The sequence below is a fragment of the Thermobia domestica genome, chromosome 6 (assembly GCF_964235325.1).
Source record: "Thermobia domestica chromosome 6, izTheDome1.hap1.1, whole genome shotgun sequence".
NCBI classification, from domain to species: Eukaryota; Metazoa; Arthropoda; class Insecta; order Zygentoma; family Lepismatidae; genus Thermobia; species Thermobia domestica.
The window spans coordinates 169,392,237-169,417,404 of record NC_137459.1 but is presented as its reverse complement, the minus strand read 5'-3'; the positions used below and the strand labels follow the sequence as shown (position 1 = coordinate 169,417,404).

The window sequence follows — 25,168 nt, the reverse complement described above, 5'->3', positions numbered from 1 at the left end:
AGAAGTATAGAGGTATCACTGGAGTAATTATCAACTTTCAACTTTCATAGGAGTCACATATTTTCTGAACAAGACCACAAGTGTTGCAGTTATAAGTAATAACGAAGGACATGAATCAGCATATGCATTGTTGGCCATATGCAAAATTCTTCAACAGCTGCATTTACAGGCAGAGAGGATCATCTTTATTTCTCATGGTGGCCCTATCCACTTAAAAAAATCGTTACCGGTTGTTTGAATTGACGAAGTCATTTATGTCAGTGTGCAGTGCTGTTGGTCATGGAAACGGGCCTACTGAGGCACCGTGCTACAAAACTTAATCTTTTCAGTCCAAGTACAGCTGCAGTCCAGAATGCCGAGGATTTTACAAGAGTAATGAAATACACATCAACAGTCCTTATCCTGTTGCCAAAGAGGAAGTTGAAGAATTTCGCTAGCAGAGGATAAAAGAGTGGTCCAACCAAATTGCCCTTTTAAAGGAATTCAGAGGTCACAATGATAGGCGAACTTTAAAGAGCAAGAAAGAAAAAAAAAATTTTTTTTTTTGTCCAACCAAGATCTTAGAAACGACGGGAGAATATCCAGATTAGCAACCTTCAAAAAAGGAATGTTTGTGGCCTGTGTGTATGGCTGTGACTGAGACTTGCAGATGTTATATATATCAGTAGCGATTTGAATCAAATCTTCGTAAACTTAATGCCACCACATGAACTGGCTGTTGGATATAGATTTCACTGCAACACCACCACCAGTGTTCATTCCGAATTCCCGTTTTCTTTTTGAGAGATTATGGGTGCCTCAGTTTTTTTGCTTCAACAGGAAGGCATCACTTTATATCAAAGGAAGATGCTGATGCAATTGAACACACCTTTAGTTCACTGAATTGCTAATTTCAGTTCTAAGCAAACTGCACACAATTGTATGCTTTGGAACTTATAAAATGTTTGGAACTTGCACATATATATTTCGGAAATATTAATATTCTTAGAACCTCTCTCTCTTACTTGCCTTTATGCAAAATTAAAATGCAATGTCAAATAAGACTAGACTTTGATTTCATGAGACCAATATATAAGAATGTGGTAGCGGAAACTGATTTAATGTATGCAAAATTTTCAACATTTTATAAATCCTGTTCAACACAAAACTGGAAGGTCTCCTTTCCAGGGCATGTAATACTGCATGTACTGATCAACAGTGACAAGATCAAAATTTTTGGGATTGGCATTTTTGAATATATATAAAGCTGCAGCACGAGAACTTTGGCATCCTTTTCCAAACAGATGATATTATTTTAATCAGCAAATTATTATCTTTCTAACAAAAGAAAAGCAACAAAATATCTTGAACAGTTTTGCTGAAATTCGAAACTTTGGCCACTTGTATCTCTTTTAAGTTTCGTACTTTGCGCTGAGTTTTAATACCTGATAAGTTCAGTAACATCTGAGACTATCAAGGTAAGATCTTTTTCTTTCTTCGCCCACTCTTAATCTGAACTGTGTCAAAAATAAACAAGGAACATAAGGAATACGTTGATCTATATGTTTGAAGTTTGTATACTGCAAAAACGAGAGGTATTTAAAACTATATTAGACGCTTAGAGCTTGTGTTCAATGAAGATGGTAAAACTACGGAATAATCAAAGTCGCCTTTTTTAAGAATATTGTGCTATGAATGCATAAATGGCAATGGTAATGCACATCAATTTATAAATCATCTGCACTATCGAGAAACGCGAGTGACGATTTTACACTCTCAATTAAAGAAAGTATTCCTGTAAATTGATTAGGTGGAAAGAAAATTTCGTGTTTACCATCTTTTTTTAGGAACACGGTCACTTAACAAGACTTTTTTTTTTTTTTTTTTTTTCATATGGAGCAAAAACTAATTTCATACGTTTAGCAGACGTACAACAATGTTTTACCAGCACTGATTTATTGTTTAGGAAACATCGCGAATACTTTGTTGGCAACGTCCTTTCTGTAGACTTTGAAGAAAGGATTTAAGAACACTAATGAAGTAAGTGACTTAGTAATAACTTGAAATGAGCCGAGTCACATTAAATTCTTTGATTTGTAGAATTATAAGCAAGGCCAGGTAGCATAGGTAGTGGTTGTGACTGTCACGAAGAGTGTCTTTAAATACATTTAAAGAATAATCAAGTATCTAAAAGTGAGAATAAAGAAATTTAATTTATCTTTACTTAGAGGAAACTTCAAACAAAACTTCACAATGCAGTTTCCTCGTGCAAATGTCGGTTACAAAATTGTTCTTCAAATATATGTTCTGGTGACGCTTCATTTTGACACACATCTAAAACTTTAGAGTGCAATGTATTACAGCAAAATATTTTTGTTCAACTCCTCATATATTAGGGACAATAATTGTTGAACACTCCCCGTATATACCATGTATAGGGATAGATACTCTTACTGACCTATCTGTCTCGAGAAGTTTATCTTTCATCACTAATTCCCTCCATTTTCAATCTGGCAATCCTAACCATGTGGCAGCGAACCTGATGTTTCTCAGTTGCTGCGCTTTATATATATATATATATATATATATATATATATATATATATATATATATATATATATCTTTTCTTCCTACTTTTACCCTTCTGGTACGATGAAGCGTCAGTGAAAGCGCTTACAACCCATTTTAAAGAACCTGAGTGAACCTCAGCACAAGCACATGCGAAGGGAGATAGAACGAGAAAAACTTCCCACCCACACTCGATATCAGGCCTGAACCACCCACTTGGCAGGTAGACGCCGTATCGACTACGCTACCGGAGCTGTTATGCACACACAGGACTCGAAAATTCCCGGACACCAGGTTGTCATGGCGGCTGAAAATACGAGTATATGCATACTTTTTTTCATGCTAATATTTACAATTTTTACCTGTCAGTTCTTCTGATTTTTATGTCCATAGATGGATTCAAATATAATAAATTCGTTATAAAGCTCAATTTCCAATTTACTTGAACCTTAACATGAATAGCCCACCGTTAAGAGGATTTTGATATATGCAGAAAAGTGGACAATTTGTATTTTGAGTGCTCAAATTAGAAGACATGTACATGGACATAAAACCTGTAGAATGGGGTAAGCCTATACTTTTTATATTAGTAAGTACAATTTAAGGCCAGAACAATTGCCCTATATATCAAATTGGATTTGTATTATTATGGTAGTTGGTCTTCAGAACTGGCGCATAAATCATAAGAAATTGTTTTCAAGACATGTAATATGTATATATTATGTAGGTTGCCCACTGCATGGGTAGTCAAATGAACTGTTGTCATCTGAATAGAACAACTCAAGTCGTACAACTACAAATATTGTGGCGTCGTCCACTGAACGGGATTATACCTCAACTGCAACTCTGTAGTGAGCTCGTACAGCGCATGCGTCTTCAGCTGTATGGTTAGCACACGCATCTTCTGCGCAGGAGGTCTGAGTTCGATTCCTGGCCGAGCTCATGTGGTTCGGATTCCTCGTTATTATGTAGGTCCACGTCTCATAGCTTTGGCGCTAAACTCCAATCCAACCACCAACTAAGCGACTCAGTAATACGTGTATTCATTTCAAGTGGATGACATTTACTACTTTTTGGAAAATTCTTACTTGACAACACATGGACTGAAGTGGAAAAGACGAAGGTACTGGATAAACCAAATGTTGTGAACAATGAATAAGTTACAGAGTTCCACAATTTGCATACAGACATACACAACAACTGTTCAAAAGAAAGTCCACTGCATAAATTTAAATATTGTGCGTTCTGAGCAACATCTTGTTGCAGCTGGTCCAGATTGTAATCGGGGATGATCAGTTGAACATGTCACATTCAAAGCGTATGTAATGGGCATCGTTTAATCTCTTTTCCGTGTTGGAGAATTAATTGCGCCTATAGGATAACTAGAATCGACTAGTTTAGCCGTTCGATTGCATATACAATGGACAACCCATTTTATTAACATAATTATATGTCAAGGAACAATATATGTATTTGTACATAATATTCACTGGAGCAAATTGACTTTGGCACACATACATACTTTACTTTAGAGTACAACATGTTATAAGCACAATATTTTTGGTTATATCCTATATCCAGGTCATTGTTGAACACCCCTTACATAAATATACACACCTAGTTGGAATAAAGAAGTCTCAGCATAAGCATGAGAAAATCATTTCATAGTTATGGAGAGAAACACTCTTAAAGAATTAAGTACAGACATTTATGTTGCAAGAGTGAACATCAAGTTATGAATGTAGTGAAAGTAAGTTAGTCGCGTGTGACACTGTATGTCATATTGAGTGTTGTTCATCCATCGGCTAACGGAACACCTAACTATTGTTCTTTTTTCTCTCCGTGTTTTTGACTTTTAGTGACGGGGTGTTCAACCATGAAAGCTAAGTACATATATTTAGTTCCTTCAGTATGTATTCGCACGTACAGGTTAAATTTTCATTCCCATATAGTATAAAGCTTCTTGTTTGCTCCCACCAGTGTTAATGGCTCTTTATTCTATATGTTACTGTTGTCTTTCTGTTTAATAAAGACAATGATTCAGATTCTGTTTAGTACTTTATTTTTCACATCATGATTGTCTGAAATTCACTAATTGAAGTAATTATTACATAATCTTGTGAAAATACTTTTACATTTTAAGTATAGTAATTTTTAGGGAATCAACACTCAACTAGTTAAAGATATTATTACATAGTTGTAAATCAGTATCTCATGCTAGTGATTTGTGGTTTAGCAAAGCTTCTTTTTAAAATTTCAAGGCCAAGTCCGAAGAAGGAAGCAACAACTAAAACCCGTCAAAAAAATACGACTTCAACATCATTCCAAGATTTTCAGGAAAGTGTAAGTGATGCGTGGGAAATAGACGATGATGAATTCTGTACATTTTCAGGTATGTGAATTAGCCTTTTTTAAATATAATAATGATATAGGTATAGAAACTAGTACTGTTGGCTTACCAGCGTACCAAAAGGTGTGTATATATACAGTAGAACATAAATATAAAACAATGATATTTGTAGCGTTTCTAATGAAAACCGTAATATCTGTATGAAAGAGTAAGCCCACGGGTTCACTTATTACCAGATTTCTGAAACCTTTGAGTGTATGAAAATGAAATTTTGTACGAATGTCTTCCTTAAACCGAGTCTGTGAACAACATGGAGTTTTGCAAGGCTTCTTTTAAGGAATGGGTGGGGGGATGGGGTTGAGCCTTTTCTTATCCTCCACCAGATCTCAACAACTTTCGAACATAGGAAATTGACATTTTGTACAAATGTTTTCTTGAATTCTAGGTAAGGTGGGGTTTTGCGAAATTCGACTCTTAAGTGAGGGGAGGTTGGAAATGATTGAATATTTCCTCACTATTCAAGTATTCTCCTTATCCTCAAAATTATAGGTAAGACGGAGTTTCGAGAAATTCCACTTCAAAATGACTTTCGGGGAAATTAGGATAGCCTAAACATTACTCCTAATCATTTTAATGAATTGGAGTGTATCCATCGTTTACGGTGCATGGAAACTATTTTATTGGGTGTTAATGTTATGAAATTCAAAGGCTTTAGTGTAAGGAGTTTAAGCAACTTCAGTGAAATCAAAATTGTATTAACAAATGTTCTGGAAAAAAGTTTACATATGTATCTCCCGAATATTTTCCATAACTCTTACTCTTTCTACGCAAAGAACGGCACTCCTGATAGTACATTTTATATACAGTTGTAACAAAGAAATCTCGAAGAGAGAATAGAAAATAAACTACTTACCAGAAAGTAATGAAAGGAATGTCACGCGCTAAAAAGTGCACCATAAACCGTTCCTCTAAAATGCTTTACTAAATAGCAGGACAGGGGAAGAACAAGAAAATTTGAACAGCGTGTGTCTGGAAAGCGTCCAAGTGGGCGCGATATTGGAATGCTGTAACACGTAGATGAAAATTAGAGTGGAAGAATCGCAACTACTAACTTTAAAAAGTGTTATCTGCGTGGTCTCAACAAAAATATTTTATTTCAGAGCTTTTATATATATATATATATATATATATATATGGTGGAAGGTAACAACACCGAAAAACTTAGGGACGTGATTCCTTATATGAAATGAAAGAAAAAAGTTCTAATAAACATGAGTCGAAAAATATCTCCTTTCAGAGTTATGAACCGCCGAATATATATAAAAAAAAAAACACGTTTCAAAACGCCCTGGCTTAGAAACTATAGGGCCTATCCCAAGCGGTTTAAGGAGTTGCACAGGAACTAGTATGCGCTCTGTCTAAATATCTATGTTTCAGAATTCACCGGCACCAGCGAAAGGAACGCACCATTAGTACTTACAGGAGTATCCCTATACCTCAACTTCCTTTTACAGTTTGTTTCGCTGATAACTGAGGATGGTAAGACATGGATATTTACATAGAGCCCACACTAGTTCCTGTGTAAATACTTAAACCGCTTGGGATAGGTCATATAATTTCTAAGCCAGGGCGTTTTGAAACGTGATTTTTCGAATTTTCGGCTGTTCATAACTCTGAAAGTGAGACGTTTCTTGACCCATGTTTATTAGAACTTTTTTCTTTCATTTCATATAAGGAATCACCTCCCAAAGTATTTCGGTATTGTTACCTTCCACTCTGTATATATTGGTAGATGTATGATGTATGGGTTGATTGATTTCGTTCTTTCTTACTTCGGTAATTACTGGCCAGGTCTAAAGGAAATTTGTATGAAAGTAGCTTATCGTCTAGAAATGAAAGATGGTTACATTTAGTGGCCGAGCTCGGCCAGGGATAGGTTCGGATCTCCTTGTATGTGGTACTTTATTTCTCGGTAACTACTGGCCGGATATGAATCAAATTTGGTGGACAAGTAGCCCATTGTCTAAGAAATGAAGCTCGCAATATTTGGTCATCGAGCTCGGCCAGAGATAAGCTCAGTTTAGCTGGGCTCGGTTTGTATGTGGTACATTATTTCTCGGTAACTACTGGCTGGATCTGAAGCAAATATGGTGGACGAGTAGTCCATGGTCTAAGGAATGAAACTTTCTATATCCAATGGCCAAGCTCGGCAAGGAATAGGCTTGGCTTGCCTTTTATGTAGTACTTTACTTCTCAGCAATTACTGGCCGGATCTAAACAAAATTCTGTGGACAGGTAATCTATTGTCTGAGGAATAAAGATTACTATATTTGGTGACCGGGCTTAGCTAGGGACAGAATTGGCTCGACAACCAATGCTGTGTTCCACAGCTTTGAATATCAGAAGCTTTTGAGTTCCGTTCAGCTCGGCTTGTGTATTTTAATTTGCTTACCAACCAACATGCGGTTGCACAAATATTAATGCTCAAATCGAAATATGGTTATGTCCCTTGTCCTATTTTAAATGACTTAACTCTACTGTTATTAAAGGAGCAACAAAAATAAGAAACCCGTATTTTTTTTAAATCTTGATAGGCCGTCTCGTTCAGCTTCTATAGGCATTTGTTTTTGATGAATCGCAAATGGTGACGTCACTCGTGCGCTACGCTAGGAACTCAATGTGAGTCAGCAACCACTCCCTTGTACGCAGCTGATGAACCTTTAATAGTGCAGTGGATTTAATAGGTTGTGTTTTGGGTTCGTTAGCAGTCTTGTTTTGTGTTGAATTCTTGAGGAACGTTTATGTTAGTTGTTTTTCCTACAGCATTAGTATAAAAAAAAAGAGTAAGAGAGAAAGATAGAGAGCAGTAATTACGTAGTGTTGCGCGAAGCCGTATTTTTTTCAGACATGTTTTTGGTGGTGGAGCTCTCTCCCGGAGCTCAGAGTGTCCCCCGGAAGATAGCATAATGATCCATCTATAATATAATAAATATAATATTGTATAAATATAATAATGTACTCCTCCGAATACTAAGGGGGCGCGGTGGCTCAGTGGTAGAGCGTTCACCTCCGGTGCTTGGGGTCCCTGGTTCGATCCCAGCTCGCGCCGTGTGGACTTTGTGGTGTACAAACACCGTGCTCGTGGGTTTTGTTTGAGTTCTCCCGTTTCCTCCCACTTTCTTCATTCCACCATTTCACTCATCTTTCATCACCACCGTCTCCTTTAGCCTAACCGGCATAACCGTGGGACGTAAAACTTAAAGATTTCATTTTTTTCCTCCGAATACAGTGTGCCAACCCCCTGGAACATTTTTTCTGAATGAAGCACTAGTACGAAGTAGAAACCACGTGCTGTTTTCAGTTGTAATTCTCGCGCGATTGAAGCTGAAAACAGTTTTTTTTTTTAACGTTTCCAAGTTGTGAGAAATCACCACATCGATATAAATTATGGCTCAAGAAAATTGATGGGAAAAATTTTGTGCCAAATAGAAACACTCGTGTTTGTTCCAAACATCTTGAAGAGTCCGACTTCGAGCAGTCATGTTTACAGAAAGAAAAATTAATGCCCGGAGAATAATTGACACGCAAACTGATAAAGAATGCTGTTCCAGGTATATTATTAAAAGGTTTAGAATTCGAGCCATTGAATAAGCTCCGATCTATGTCCAGTTACCAGTGTAAAAATATCATACAAGACGCAATTGACGGTTGTAGTCGAGACGAGGCATTAGAGAGTAATAGCAACAGTGTCACTCATGATTGTGACGGTACTGCTTTAGAAATAAATGTAAATACAACTGCTATACAATGTGAATTGGGGTGTGAGATATATCGGCTTGTAGAAGGAATCAGTGACAATGACAATGTAGCAATCTCGTCCGCCATCTATTTACATGGTATTGGTTTCGAAATTTTAGTTTCTTTTGTGAAACGCTGAACTTACGCTTTGTAGGAAAAACTACGTTTTATAATGTTATAAATCTTTTGTGCAGCCCACCATCACATATTATCATTATTCTACTTGCAGATGACATTTTTAAGGTTTGTTACATAGTCAAGCAGAGCTGCGCGCACCGCCGTCCGTCCTCCGCGCTTCGCGTGTGTGCTTACACAGTCATCCGCAGCTACGCGCCACATGATTATGTACAGTATTCTTCTCAGTCAGCGTTGCGAGCAAACATGAACAAGATCGAAACGACAATAGTGGCATCTTAATATATCTGTAAGAAGAGAAAACGAAGAACACAGAAAAATAAATGTCTCAAGATTCATCCCTTAGTTTCTCAAAGAAGTCTGAAGGGGGCTTTTGTGTCTGTGTATATAGATTTGCGAGAAGACTAGATGAAGTACTTCAATTATTTCCGTACGTCAATTCAGTCGTTCGATGACCTAATTGGAAAAATTCGATCAAAATTATAAAAATGTAATTTAAATAGGATCCATATACACGCTCTTAAAATACAGCACTTTCTTTTAAAAAATGTCATGATACTGTTTTTTAACAAACGAATATAACGAATGTTTGTACATTTGGTTAGAATTTCACATCCAACCAATTATTTAATAATAGAGATAAATTATTGGCTTCAATTTATCTTTTTTCATTGTCCATACCTTCATTTTTCAAAAAAAAAAAATCTTTTACATATCTCGTTCCATGCCTGTTCACGAATGTCACGCTTTTTGTCTTCCTCACAAGAGGGATCCCATTAACATGGTATTAATTTAACCTCCGTGATAATTGAAACTGAAACATAAATTTGAAATTTATTGAAAGAAACGAAAAATTATAATAGTCACGTAGTATTAACAATGGTAGATTAGAGGCACCACATGTACAGTTCCAATTAAACAAAGACATTAATTGGAAGTTCCAATTACACGAAGACATTATAGCTAAATTAAAAATGACACTATAAAAAGATGAAAATCGTATAGAACAGTATAAAATATTATTTGGCAACTCACTATCAAAAATAAGAAAAGAAATCTGGATAAATTTTCACTTTGCTTTTGCTACTATGCATATTTCTTTTTAGATTTTAAAGAAAAGTGGCTGCTCCGCGCACGGAGTTCCGCTTGCCTATGTAAACACTCATTTGCTCAATGGCCCTATCCGCCTGGCGTAGCGCGGAGGCCTTCGCGTGACTATATATGCACCCATAAGAACAAATGTAACAATCTTGCGACGCGGAACTCCGCGCGTGGAGCTCCGCTTCACAATGTAACGGGGCTAAGTCTTTGCAATCGTTCTGGGAAAGGAAATCGCACTTTAGAACGTGACACCGCACCTTTCACAAACGAAATGCTATGCACTGTGTATCGAAGCCTGCTTTTGCTGCTTGACCACGTATGACGTCATCACAAAATCATTTTTCCTCTGTTACTCGCTAACGACTGAACGTATCGCGACAAAACAAACACCATTCCTTTTAGAATTTTCAACTCTGCAAATGGAAATAATTTGTAAAAAAAAAAAAAAAAAAAAGATGCATTTCTAAGTCGAACAGCTCCTTTAAGTTCCAATTTCCAATTAAATCAATACAATAGTTTTAAATCGTCAAATTGTCTGCACGTTATTTCTTTTGGCGTCAGTCAGTCAGATGATAACGCAGGTAGTTACATTTATTAGTGTGACTATTCATTATTAGGAATTAACATTTGTTGTTTGTGAGTGCATCACAGGAAATTAGGTGACTGTTGGAGCTTAATTTCAAAACATAGTTAGTGCCTATCTCAAGCTGTTTTTTTTTTATCCTGTCACTTTAAGTGTACGTTATGAGGGAATAGAGGGTTTCAAAGTTTTTCCCTAAAATAGAGTATTTTAGGGATTTATATAATAAAACATTTATTAAAATGGATATTCAAAGGGGAGGGACCCCGCGTAGCGTAGTCTCTAACGCTCTCGCTTTTGGTGTGAGCATCTTGGGTTCGATTTCCGGTGGGAACCCTCGGTCGAAAAGGTGTAAAAGGTTTTTCAAACCAACCATCCTGAGTGAGATTTTTCTGGTTTTCGTCATTCACACCAGAAAAATGCCGTGATGGTACCTAACATAATGATCCTAGGCCGCTTCCTTCCTTCCCCATCCCTTTTTTCCTCCTCAATCCCCCGGGTAGTATAATCGCCGAGTGACGTCATCCCTCATATGTGGCGAGCTAACATGGCCATAGATGCCGAAAGCCCAGAAATCTAATTCTTAATCCTAATCCAAAAGAGGAAGGGTGAAATATTTTCTATAAACGTTTTCCCCTTGCGAAGAACGGGCATTTCAACTAGTGTTATATAGATAGAACAAAGGGATCCCGAAGAGAGGATTGAAAATTATTACTTACCATAAAAGTGGTCACAGCATAATAACACACATTTAAAAATTATACTATAAGCTCTTTAGATAGGCGCTTTATCAGACAAGGATAGGGAAGATGTATGGAGAACAGGAAACAAAAATTAAAGAACAGAAAACCAGTTCTGGTGCGTTCAAGTAGGTGGCATATTGGGACATTAAATTCCATATAAAATTATTTAAGTAAGTCTTGTTTATTTATAGAAAGTTGTTTGGTCTTTCAACATGAAATGTGTAAGTGGAAAAGAGTATTGAAAGATTTGCAGATGAAATTAGTGTATGAACTGCTATATAAATTTTATATATATTTAGACAGATTATCAAAATTTTGAATGAAATTATAATATGAGTGTTACGCTGAGAATTAAAGTGAAATATGTTCAAAGTAAATTTGTAGAAGAATTTGCAGTTTGAAAATCTTGATAGACATTTGACAATAGAATTTTGGAATATAGTGGGTAATAAGTAATAGTTGCGTTGTATTATTATTATTATTATTATTATTATTATTATTATTATTATTTAAGCTTCGTGTCTTACCTCAAAGAATCAGTTTTTAGTGTGTTGGAGTTGTAGGTACGCATATGCTGACTGAAAATTGCTTATATTGCTATTTATTCGAAAGTAAACCGTTTCAACAAAAACTGCGCTTGTTTTAATGCTAAAGATGTTCTCGTGCTTTTGCTGCGCTTGCTTATCATAACTGCACTGTTGTAATTTTTTACGTACTAATATTAAATTTGTTCATATAGTGATACACGTTATTTCTTAGTGCATGCACAGTCTATTACACTTGTTTTCATTTTTAGATGTGAAGATATCCAAAAAGGTAGCTCATTCTGCTGCTTTGAGTGTTATAAATAGTCATCGAACAATAGCTGCAGCAGATCAAACGGGTAATTTTGGAATAGAGCATGTTGATTGCGCTATCTCAGAAGAGAAAAAGACTGAAGCCATGCTCCGCTTGGCATCACAGCGAGGTAAGACTCCACATATCGTGGCTTCTTTTGTTGAACTGTTGTTGAATCAGTAATAGAGTAGAGGTGATCTAAATAATATTGTGTTTCGTATGGAGAGAACATATTGCAATATTTTGTTGGTGATAATTTTTGTAAAGTTGAATAACAGAGTGAATTATCGTGTTAATTCTTGACAGGATAAGTTATTTTGCGTGAATTCTATGAAAGCAAAAACACTGCTTGCATGTCTTTCTTGGGCTTATGGTGCTTGTAGCAACTGTAGTTTGAATGTACCTTCTATGGATAGCTTCAAAAGCGTTGTTTGTTTTATATATTTTTTAAATTTACATTGCAATATTTAAATATCTGCCATTAATATTTGACTATACTATAAATGTCTTCGTAATGTCTAACACTGGCAATCAGTTTTTAAATAACATTAAAGGCAAAATAATATTGTCATGCTTGTTAGCTTTTTTGAAGTTGTAGTAGTTCAACCAGCACATGCATAGCACTGTATTCTTTCCTATCGCCATTTGCGTTATGAAACTCAGTTACCTATGCATGTCATAGATTTTTAAAATCATAATGGCTGACACGAAGCTTCAAGAAATTTTATTGCAAATAATTATTGTTATAGAATATTTCAGTGCTTTTGTTTGTATTTTTTTTTTTTTAATACCACAATTTCATATGTGAGTAAGAATACTTGACTTGTCAATTTTATTTATTATGACTTTACATTTTTGCCCCTTAGAAAAATGTAAAAATGACTGAGAGGCTTATTCATACATATATATACACTAATTAACAATAATATCTCTAGTTCTATATAGTAATACCAAAACTATGTATGTTTGCCACACTTCAAATGTGACCTTATATTTAGTGTACAAATTACTGTTATGAAGTGGTATTTGTATAAATTGAAGTTTCCATTAAATTTTTGGTGACGTACATAGAAGATAAAAAGTTTATTAACGGTTCCTCACTGTTTTTGATTTAGCGAAGTGAAGTTGCTGTGTGTATTTAAATCTGTTAAATAACATGTTCTTGTTCCATAAGGTTGACAGCATCTAAAGTTTTCAGTTAAAAGCCTTGTTTTAAGCTGTTCCTGAAGAAAGAAAAAAGTATTGTGTAGCATTTTGTCAATGAAATTACTGTAAATGCATTAATGGGAAGAGTGAATGAGGTCTAATTGGCAAAGTAGGATAATGTTATAATGTTTTTTTTTAACAGTATCCACAAAAGTTTCCTTGCCATTTCTTTCTCTGGGAAACCGACTTGTGTTATAATAAGCAGTGTAAGTGTTAAACTCTGCTTATGTTAAGTTGTGAAAAATATAAGTAATAAGCTTGCTCACATTGTGTGATTTTGTTTGTAGCTTTAGTGTGTGCTAAATATTGAAATTTCCCTCATTTGCAGAGATTACATCATCTCCACAACACAAAAGTAGTGTACAGGTTTCAGGATCCCCACCATCATGCAAACATTTTCCAGGAAGGCCGCAGCTTGTGGGTAGCATAGGAAAATCGAAAGCACATCACACCTCTCGAGAAGGTAATATTGAGCTAAATAGAGAATAATACGTTTGTTGACAGTTTTTATCGGATTAGTATGACTTTTATATCTAAATTGGTCAATTGTGATGTGTTAGTTGATGTTGGAAGAAGTTACTTTTAATCATTATTATAGTGATGCCTTGCTTTTTAGGTACAGCTACAAATCCCTCGTGTCCGTTCGATTTAAATTACAATCCCACAATATATGTACTTTCGCGTCTGTCCTTATACGTACAATAGAGGATTACACTTTGCATATCGTACTTGACATTCATGTACTGAAGATCTGGAAAGCATTGTGTGAATAGGATATAAGTCCAGTGACAAACATACAATAAAACAGTTCGCTTTTGCATCCCATGGAGAAGGTTTTTTAAAAAGCAAAAATCTTTACATTGATTTTGTAGTGCTTAGCTTTTAAGTTTATATATATATATATATATATATATATATATGAATCATACAAATACAACTAAAGTTTTCATGTATTAATGTTTATAATCAAAAAAGAATAATAACAGTTTGATACTTCATTGATAATCAGATGGTTATCAAAATGGAAACACCTTAAGAAAATGCTTCCTCCCTGATTAATATGGCGTTAAGACTACTGTTAATGTGCAAATAGCTTTGATTCGTCATGAAATGAAGGCATAAAAGTCATGACTATTTTCCAGAGGAATATTGTACCATTCCGCATGTAGTGCAGCATTCATTTCTTTCAGAATGGAGGAGGGTATTTAATTCGGAGTCCGAGTTCCAAAACTAGCTACACATGTTCAATAATGTTTAGTCTGGGGACTGGAGAATTACACGTGCTGTGGTTCATCCAGATGTTCATGAAACCACCCGTCAACAGCTCCAGCAGTGCGAATTGCTGATTTGTAATATTCGAAAATTGTATTGTTTGCCCTGAAACATCTGAACCATAGAATGGAGTTGGTCACCTAAAATGTCCACGTAATTACAGGAAATAATGCATCTTGTGTGCGTAATCACAGGATCCACGGAATGCCAGGACATTGCAGCCCACAGCAACGCTGTAAAGTCACCTCCATGTTTCACACTAGGGAAAAGACAGTTCGGAGCATAGACTTCTTTGGACATCCGTCATACGTAAACACGACTTGTTAGAAATAATGTAAAGAGAACTCATTGGAACATATGACCATATTTCTCGTTTGCAATCATTAGTAAGGCCCGTCTTATATAATCTCGCTGCTGAAAGGGATGTTAAACTCAAAATCAACTTAACTCACCGGTAAGACTTTTTTTCTAAAGTGTTGTTGGAGATCAGCGTTTTGAATATTACAAAACGACAGCAGGTGTTCAGATTATACAACTCACGTTGGACTGTGATTGTCGCATTTGGCAGATCCAGGCATTGATTGAGTTCCACAATGGCTTTAGTCCATTTGCTCCGCGTTATTGATGATAATCCTGTTGAATGCTGGACCGTGCCTCTTACTGAGGCTTTTCATTCGTTCACTATTTCTTTTCATCGATGTTCTTTTGATATGAATTCTATGTCATCACTTTGGGCACTGTTCGTCACTACACACTGGCTACCTTAGATACTCTTGCACCAACTATCCGCACACTCACAATTTGGCCACTTTGGAACTCAGGGATGTCTCACATTTTGCCTCACCATCGTCTGCGCGCTTGAAAATATCATTAACAAGCCAGGCTCTGCAGGCACATACTCAGTGTTACCACCTGAGATACCTTACGGGTTGTAAACTAAAGGTGTTACCATCATTTTGATAACCATCTGTATGTTTTGTGATATTTCGTTTTGGAAGTTGTTGTTCAATATAAACATTATTCTTCAGGTTTAGATCGTGAGAATGCCAAGCTAGAGAAATTCCAGGTCCTGGTTAAAAAGGCTCATCTTGACCTAGAAGAACTTCAGCAGTTAAGTTGGTCTGGGATACCGATTCAAGTTCGAGCAGTCACGTGGCGGCTTCTTTCTGTAAGTATTGTTGTAAAGAGATTTGGTAACTTATAGTGGTCCCGTTTCCAATGTAATATCCTTAACTTGATATATACAAGGAGTTAATACTTAAACATTTAAGGAGTAGGATTTGACTTAATATTTTCACTATCCATCGAACGATGTGATATACCTTTTGACTACCCGTCAATCGTGATAGATATTTCCATTGTTATACATATTATTATTATTATTATTATTATTATTATTATTATTATTATTATTATTATTATTAAACTGCAGTCTTTCAAAACTGCACGATGGCTGAGTGGTAGAGCGCTTACTCTTGTGCGTGGGGTCCCTGGTTCAATGGTCGGCCAAGTAAGTTTGTGGAGGACAATATCGTGTACGTGGGTTTTCTCGTGGGTACTCCCGTATCCTCTCACATCCTCATTCCACCAATTCTTCCATCATCATTCACTTACCTTAGTCATCTGTCTTCCTTAGCCTAAAGGACGTAATCCTGGGACGTTAAACTGAAATACTCTGAATAACCATTCAGCGAGAAACAAAAAGTAAATCCTGCTAACTGTTTGCTACAAGTATTGCCTTTAAAAATGTAAATAGTCGGAGAAACAACGCCAAACGTGTCCATAGTTTTTTAACTTCCAGGAAGTTAGCATTTAGCCCAATACCTAAGTAAACGCTTGTACGGGATTCATACTTGCACGTTTTTTGGTTGTGGAACTAAGCTACATTCATGATTTATTTCATTTGACTTTACTGAATGGTCGCGTTCCCACGGTTCTTGACTAAAAATTAGAACAGGAAAATTAGAAATTACTTTTACCATAAAAAATACTTTGATATCTCACGATTACAAACCGGTTACAATGTTGAAAATTGAATAATTAAAAAGTGAGACAATATGTATCTTTGAGAACGAGGGAACGTAACTTCGACATTGTAAATAATACTAATACAAATACCCAATGTATCCCCTATCACGGCTATTTATGATTCTGCGAGATTCATATTCGCACAGCTTTGACAATAATACGGAGATGCAAGCTTTTGTGTGAGAGCGTGTGTATTAATATACAGGGCGCAAAAAACGCCAATTGATTATTGCAACGACAATAGGACAACAATTTTATTGGTGGTTCCATACACGTATATGCATAATCACCATCAATCTGGAAGCAATTTTGGTACTCTGGCACAAGCTTTCCTAGATGCTGTTGGTAGAATGTCTCTGGTTGGGTTTCAGCCAGTCCAGCGCTGACATTTTTAGCAGCTCACAGTCGTCAAAATGTTTGGAATCAAGTCGTCCTTCAGGTGAAGTAACAAGTGATAGTCGCTGCGTGCCAGGTCGGGAATGTACTGGGGGTGATCACAAAACTTTTCATCGGAATTATTCAAATTTATAGATAGTACACAGTTGTCTTGTACTGTTATTGGCGTTTGTTATCGTGAAAATTCCAGATCTTAACATTCTGTGTACCAGGTCTGAATGGCAAGTTGCAGTTTAGCCACCGTTTGATAGCACACTTCCTCGTTCCATGAATAGCACAAGAACATCTTTTTGGTTCCAGAACACAGTTGTCATGATTTTAGTGACTGATTGTGTTATTTGAAATTTTTCAGTTTTGGGAAACCTGAGTGATGCTATTTCATTGCATCTTGCTTTAACCCAGGAAAGCCCAAGGGGTGCCTCACAGGCACCAGCTGTTGCTCTTAACGCCATGATCTTTCTTGTGTCTGTATAAAGTATGCTGTTCTACTTGAATTTTCCTATCTTATCATGATTCACCTATTCATAGATAATTCATAGCATTTTATTATACATTTACGAAAAAAAAAAAAGTCAGATAATTTTTCACGCTAATATGAAAGCGCAAGGGGTGCCTTTGAGGCTCCTATTGAAATATGTATTTTTTTCATTAATTTTATGCTATTTCTTTTCTTTTTTAATCATTGACAAAGAACTGAATTGCAGAGAAGTGACCAGGCTTTTCTGTTGAAGAAGGGAAATCAAAATTGTCGGGGTAGGTAGAAGGGGCTTCTGTATACAGCAGGAATGAATGGATTTAAAAAAAAAAAAAAGAAAAGAAAAAGAAAACCTAAATAATATATACATTTCTTTCCAAGACAAGAGTACAATGCAGCATAACCCGACATTCTTTCTTTCCTTTTCTCTTGATCTCTCTCTCCTTGTTATTTCTCAGGCAGCAGTTTTATTCTTTGATTTGTCTTCGTAATGTGTATCATAATGTACTTCCGTGGAAGTTATTAATTTTTTACTTTTCTGAAACAATACTCTTGTATCATATGTTCCCGAATAGGAAAACGCAATAATTCTATTATCGACTATGTACCGTAACCACAGAAATAAACCTGAAATAATTCTTTCGTACAATGAACACAAAGGAGTCAATACCCTTGAGGAAATTGTGCATACTGATTCCTGTAAGCAAAAGACAAACGGATGGTCTTTTGCGGTCTTTCAGTACATTCTCGATATCTGCTGTGTGACAGCTTATGTAATCTGGATCAAGCTGAACCCTTTCTTTAATGCAAAAGCATAGAATTTCTGAAGAGAAAACTTTCTCGAAGAAGTTTCAGAAGCTCCAGTTTACCTGTAAATTACTAAAAAGTCAGGGAAATCAATGCGCCGTCCTATTCAGCAAATTATAGAAGCATGCGTTCCGTCTACCACAGGAGGAGGACAAGAAATTGAAAAAGGTGGGAAAAGGATGATGTTTATGCCCTCACAAGAAGAGCCGAATGCAAAAGCATATATGTGAAAGATGCAAGAGAAATATATGTGGACAACGTTTTGTAAAAGCTTGCGTAAAGTGTAACATATGCATATTATTTTATAGCAAAAAGAAAATGGGTAACAGTAATACAAGGAAAGATAAATATTTTTTAACGTTCATCATCTATAAAATATATAAAAAATAAGTATGTTTGGATTAGAAATATATGTATATTTCTGAATCCACCTCAATGCTAAAAAATACCAATACCTAGCCTAACCAAATAGACAAAAAATCTAAAAACACTTCATACAGGCTACGTAAGTTTGGCCCTCCACAATACGTGTTGCGGTTGCCGATTGTTTTTTGTTTTCAATGTGTCATGTGGACCTTCCTCTTCCGTCAGCAGTAACCAGTTTACCTGTGAGTGTCGTCGTGTGAAAGTGGTGCGGTAAAATGGGCGACCTGGCAGACTTCCAAAGAGGCATGATCGTTGGTGCCTATCTGCGTGGAGCTTCAGTGGCAACAGTGGCGAACATTGTGGGGGTATCGAATGGCACTGTGTCCAATGTCACGAGGGCATACACAATTGATGGGCGAACGTCGTGTGCAAAGCACAACAGTGGTCGAAAGACAATCCTGTCAGATAGGGACCGGAAGGCATTAAAACGGATTGTAGCAGTTAAAAAGAAGACCACTGTAATGAAAATTACGTCTGAACTCAATTCCGGCCTACGGAACCCAGTTTCATCGAAAACAATGCGACGGAAACTTCATAAAATTAAAATTCATGGCAGGGCCGCTATCGCCAAATCCCTGGTCATAGCAGTAAATGCGAAGAGGCGTATCCAGTGGTGCAAGGACCACAAGGCGTGAACTCATGAGCAGTGGAAGCACGTAATGTGGTCCGATGAATCGACCTTCACCTTGTATCCAACAACCGGTCGTGTTTACGTATGGAGAACACCGTCGCAGGCCTATGATGCAGACTGTGCTCCCAACTATAAAGCATGGGGGTGGTTCTGTTACAGTATGGGCAGTGATATTGTGGTTTTCTGGAGATCCCATCATAGCCCTGCATGGAATGATGAATTCTAAGGCGTATGAGGCCATTTTGGGGGACCAGGTTCTACCCATGGCCCAAATATTGTTCCCTGATGGTGATGGCATCTACCGAGATGATTTGGCACCCTGTCCCGCTGCAAAAACGGTGAAATCATGGTTTGAGGAGCATGATCAGGAGCTATTACACCTCTTCTGGGTCCCACAATCACCAGATCTGAACATCATTGAGCCATTGTGGTCTGAATTAGAAAGGTGTGTTCGGTCTCATTACCCTCCACCAGCATCCCTTAAGGAACTGGAGCATGTTTTGGAGGAACAATGGTACAAAATTCCACACACCACGATTCAGGAGCTGTATACGTCCATTCCACGTCGGATCCAAGCTGTTTTGAACGCAAAAGGAGGCCCCACACCATACTAGGTATGATTTTCACACTTTTGCAAACGTTTTAGATTTTTTCCAACCTATATATATATATATATATATATATATATATATATATATATATATATATATATATATATAATGCATAGGGAGCTTCACAGGCACTCTTTGGTCCATTTAAGGGTAAAATCTGCATGGGCTTTCTCGGGTTAACTCATCAGTGATGTAGAAAGTCCAGGTTGTGTCATCATTCAGTTTCTGCAAAAACAATTCATCCTCATCCTTCTCCCACCTGCCCAAAAGTGCACACGTAGCTGGTATCCTTTGTGCTTTGGGAATGTAAGTCATTATTCTCGGGACCCATCTGGCACAGTTTCTGATAACCAAGGGTGTCTGTCACAGTGCTGTGTACTGTTTTCGCGGCCAGTTGTGGAAGCTCGAGGGCTAGCGCAGCAATCGTGAAGCGTCGATTTGATCATACTGTTTCATTCACACGTTCCACAAGGTCATCCGTCCGAACAGTAGACCTACACTCCCTTCGTCATTGTGCTTTCCTGGAAAATTCAGTAACATTGCTGTACTGTCTTCTTTCACATTATTGCTAGTCCATAGATGGCACAGAATCTTCAATGAATATTTGCTGCATTTCGCTCTTGTCGTGGAGAAAGCGAATCACTGACAGAACCTCTCATTTTTTATTGCTGCAGCCATTATCACTCCCTGTCACATACACGTACACAAATCTAAATTGACTATTATAGGCAAGCTACGACATGCGCTGACTAATCCATGCTACTGCTCTCGCTTGATCTCGTCAGTGTTGCCAATCCCACTTTATGAATATTATTTTTCATTCGCCATGTAAAATGGACAAACTTTTCCCCAATTTTGAATTTTCTTTAATTTATCGTAATGTCGTGCATCGGTTAACCATTGTCTTTCGTTCATGTAAGATTGACGTTTTCTGAGTACAACAGTCTGTGCTTCATTCAAATACGATGAAAAACAATCGAGATGTTCGGGTTCTCTGAAATTAAAAGAATGTCAAAAAATAACATCGTTTGTGGTTTAGAGAAATTTTGCCGCAATAGTAAAAAGGTTAAAAGTGAATGTTCTTTACAATTATTAAAATATGTAATAAATAAGACTTTCAGGAAGAAAGGTCCTTTTCCCGGAACACATTTCTTGATTTCTGTATAATGTGAACAGAAATCTTGGTGCCAAACCTTAATATGAGTTTTTGAGTTTTCTTGCTCTCAATCAAATGAAATAAAATTTTTGGTTCAACGTCCGGCCGTTATATTCTATTATGGATGGTAAATTTATGTGACTAATGATAAAATTAGTCGAATAAAGTAAGTGGGAAGAAATGAGGAGAACCCGAGGAAACTTTTCAGACATCATGATGTCTACAAATCCAACATAGTCAAGGATTGATCCTAGGGCCATTTAAACTAAAGATGAGTGTTCAACTACTGAACTACCGTTTCTCCCCTCTTGCCCCGAATAGTTGTATTGAAACCAAGATTAGTCATGGTTGTGTGCCTGAAGTTTCTAGAAAAATGGACTGTTTTTCTAGTTCGTCTACGAGTATCTATTGCTTCTTCTAATTTAATTCTTTTCAATATGATATGGACTGATTTATTATTGTTTTCTTTCGTTCACATGTTGATAATTAGATCATGTCTATGAATCTCAGAAACTGCCTGCATTACACACAATTAGAGCAGTTATGTAGAAAAGAAAAAGTATATATGAATGCGCGTAAATATTACTTGTTTATTTGTAGTATTGAAAACGTAATGCAAAGAACTGCCCATGACGCATAAAAATTTCAATTCTATCGTAACAGGAAGAATTATAGGTCAAATATTATACTTAACTAGTTAATTTCCCTTCAAACAGAAGAGTACTGAGATATAATTGGTAATGAATGTTTTTCACAATACTAAATTATAATGACTGAATTGTTGTGTGCATATATGCCATGCTATACGCAAACAAATTCATGGTAGTTCATAACTAAATTTAGGCGTATTCATTATTCAACAGGGCTATCTGCCAGCAAATATAGAACGAAGGGAGAATTCTCTTGAGCGAAAACGAATAGATTACTGGAATTTTGTGAAACAGTATTACGATACTCAATTGGATGAAACACATCAGGACACTTACAGACAGGTAATACATTAATGATTTGACATAATGTTGGTAAAAGCATTAGTTCTCCGTGATTCACGAACCAAATCATACTCACTATTATTGCAAAATAGTACGTCAAATTAGACATAAGCTTTTTGTACGACCACTTTTTGTATGCAGTTATGAGTAATTTGTTAATATCAGGATTCAGAGTTAAGTGTAATACTGTAACGCCAACTTTACAACATATTGATAAATCCAAGAATTGTGTTAAACTTTCATGTAATCACTTCTGTTGCTTTCTTGTCCCTATTACATAGACAAAATATGTAAGAGAAGTGAATTTCGGTGAAAATCATAACTAAAAAGAAAAAGTAGCTTTAGTTGCTCTACTTGTTGAATACACAATAATTATATACTTTAAACGACGCAGTTGTGTTATGAACTGTAACGAATACAACTCACCTCATTTCAAACTCTAATTTCCGAATAACCTTGCATTTCCGAGCTTTCGACTTTCCCCTCGAACCTTGTTCAGTTACTGTATATTTATGGTGTGTGTATGTATAGTATATTTCAATATTTCATTATATATTTCCTTAGTGGGCGGATTAGGCATGGGCAATTCCTGATTTGATTTAGGCCAATCTGGTTTTCTAAGCTTTTGAAAGAAGAGCCTTACTACATAATAATTAAATGCTGTATTTGGGAATTTGTTCAATAAATAAAGAAATAAATAGATATGTTGATGACTTACTCTTTTTGTATAAGGTAAGTTTACGATTAGATTGGTTAACCAGTAAAATTAGTAACATTCACCTTAGTTTAAAATTTACTGCGGAACATGAAAAAGAGAATAAATTGAAGCAGTATGTTCATTGTATATTTATACATTCATCAGTTATCAAAACTAAAACACGGAAAAATTTATGTACTATAAGGCTTTTTTCGTTACAATCAGATTTAAGGAAGACATTGATCATTTATTGTGTATGGGGCTTTATTAAATTAACTCAATCAGATTGAAAGGGAATCTGTTCCGATAAACCTACAAGATTAGTGATAAGAAATGGGTTGGACTACGTATATTTCCTATATTGACAACCACATTGTATATAAGATTTCACAATACGGTTTATGGATAGCATTAAAATTCCCAGAAACTAAGCAAAACTGTCTGTTACATACATCCCAAACAGAAGTCAGGAAAGAAATGTGCATGACGAAAAGAAATTTACGTGTTAAAGAACCTCTTAGAGATTCCACACAGAACACCCGGGTTTAGGTCTTTCTAAACATTAGAAGAAACACAATAGTTTAGACTCAAGGTTTTTATTTGAAGCCAAAAATGAAACAGTCAAATTAAAAAAAAAAAATGTTTGTTCTTATAAAACATCCAAGGATTAGTTAAATAAGAAATAAGAGACATTGATTAAAAAATACATGAAATATGGCACAATAAAAATGTTAACATTTGTAGGCCAACCTTCCCTTCCCAAAGAAACACAACTTTACTCCGCTGTTTCACAGCTTGCCACACTGCTACTTGACAAGTGACAGCAACAATTGATAGAATAAGATGTATCTTCACTGCACTTCCCCAGTGAGTCCGTTCCTTTATATTTCCTTGATTTTTTTTTACTTCTATTTTTATTTTTATTTTCTGTGAACAAGGCTCTTTGGGAGAGCCGAAAGCTTGAAAGTGCAAGGATTTTTAAGGAATCAGAATTTGAAGTGAGATGATTGTTAAAATTCGTGAGCATGTTAATGTATTGTCCAAATACCACTTAGTTATGAATATATGTGAAAAGTTATAGCAAATGTATTGTTATTGATTTAGGTGGTGTTTTAATTTCAGATTCATATTGACATTCCCAGAATGAGCCCGTTAATTGCCTTATTTCAACAAAAAACTGTACAGGAAATGTTCGAAAGAATATTGTTCATTTGGGCCATTAGACATCCAGCTTCTGGTTATGTTCAAGGAATAAATGACTTGGTTACTCCGTTCTATGTAGTGTTCCTCCAGGAAGTGTTGCCGGAAGGTAAGCTAGTCGTTGTGTAAAATGTGTCACAAGGTTTGTGTATCATAGAGAATTTGACATCTCTGAAATAGATACATGTAGTGTCACATGAAACTTAATCCCAACCGGTGTAAATCATGGTGAAAATTTCAAGTAAATAATATGTATGTATACGTTCTCACATGACCTCTATGATTAAGTCAAAACCAGTAACTTCAGAAAGAATAAATGAAGTACGAGATACATGACTTCGGAAGAACTGAATAATCAAAGATAGTTATAATGGTACGTATTTAGTTAACTCCGTGGCTAAGTTGCATAGACTGAATCATTATTGTATATCTAGCGAATTTTAAGTGCAAGACGTAGCGATTCTCTTATTGACACACAAATTTGTGATAGATAGATTGTGACAAATTTGTGATAGATTTGTGACACACAATGATAGATAGTCATCATTGAGTGAATTCGAAAATAAATAATGTTAATCTTTTAAAATTTGACGTGCCCTATTCCCAATAAAACCCAAACCATTGTAGGTGCTTTTGCAAGGTTTCGCAAAACCGATTGTAAATCTGTTACCAATAGTGGAAAAATAGTTTACAAGAAGTAGACTTATCGTTCATGTAAACTAAATTGCGGATAGTCATCTCAGTTTTTATTATTAGGAGGATTATTATTTATGAGTTCTAAAGTTAAAAATTTCATATTTTTCTTTGAAAACAAAAATCACCCTGTGATGTGGTACAACAGTGAATAGGTTGAGATAAAGACACCGAAATGTCTACATTACGATCCAGGTACGGTTTCCATATTCCTCAAGTGTAGAACTATGAAACATGCAAAGAAATAAACTATACGGAAACGAATCCATGAATTACGAGTAGAGGGATAATAACTTCAAAGACTAGCAGAAATACGTGTTCAAGGACAGGTACGCTAATAGAATAGTATTTCTTTCTTTCTCAATGTTCAACCTTGAAGGTAAGACTTATTGTTCGCCCCTCTGTTCCATGTAATAATTCATGACAATGGGAACCAGGCTGTCTTTGATGGGCATAGATGCTGTTTGTTTCGCCCTGATAAGACCAC

At 36.1% G+C, this 25,168-nt stretch overlaps 1 protein-coding gene across 3 annotated transcripts in view; it reads left to right on the top strand.

The window, feature by feature from the left end:
* Tbc1d22 (TBC1 domain family member 22) overlaps positions 1–25,168 on the top strand; it is a 51,515-nt gene that overhangs the window by 14,187 nt on the left and 12,160 nt on the right. For 2 of the 3 annotated variants that reach the window (XM_081762363.1, XM_081762362.1), the window contains exons 3-8: positions 4,809–4,939; positions 12,051–12,221; positions 13,626–13,760; positions 15,598–15,737; positions 21,963–22,091; positions 23,911–24,097. In XM_081762363.1, the coding sequence (XP_081618489.1) occupies positions 4,809–4,939; positions 12,051–12,221; positions 13,626–13,760; positions 15,598–15,737; positions 21,963–22,091; positions 23,911–24,097 (893 nt within the window). The remainder of the gene's footprint in view (positions 1–4,808; positions 4,940–12,050; positions 12,222–13,625; positions 13,761–15,597; positions 15,738–21,962; positions 22,092–23,910; positions 24,098–25,168) is intronic. The other variant, XM_081762364.1, reaches the window with a different exon arrangement.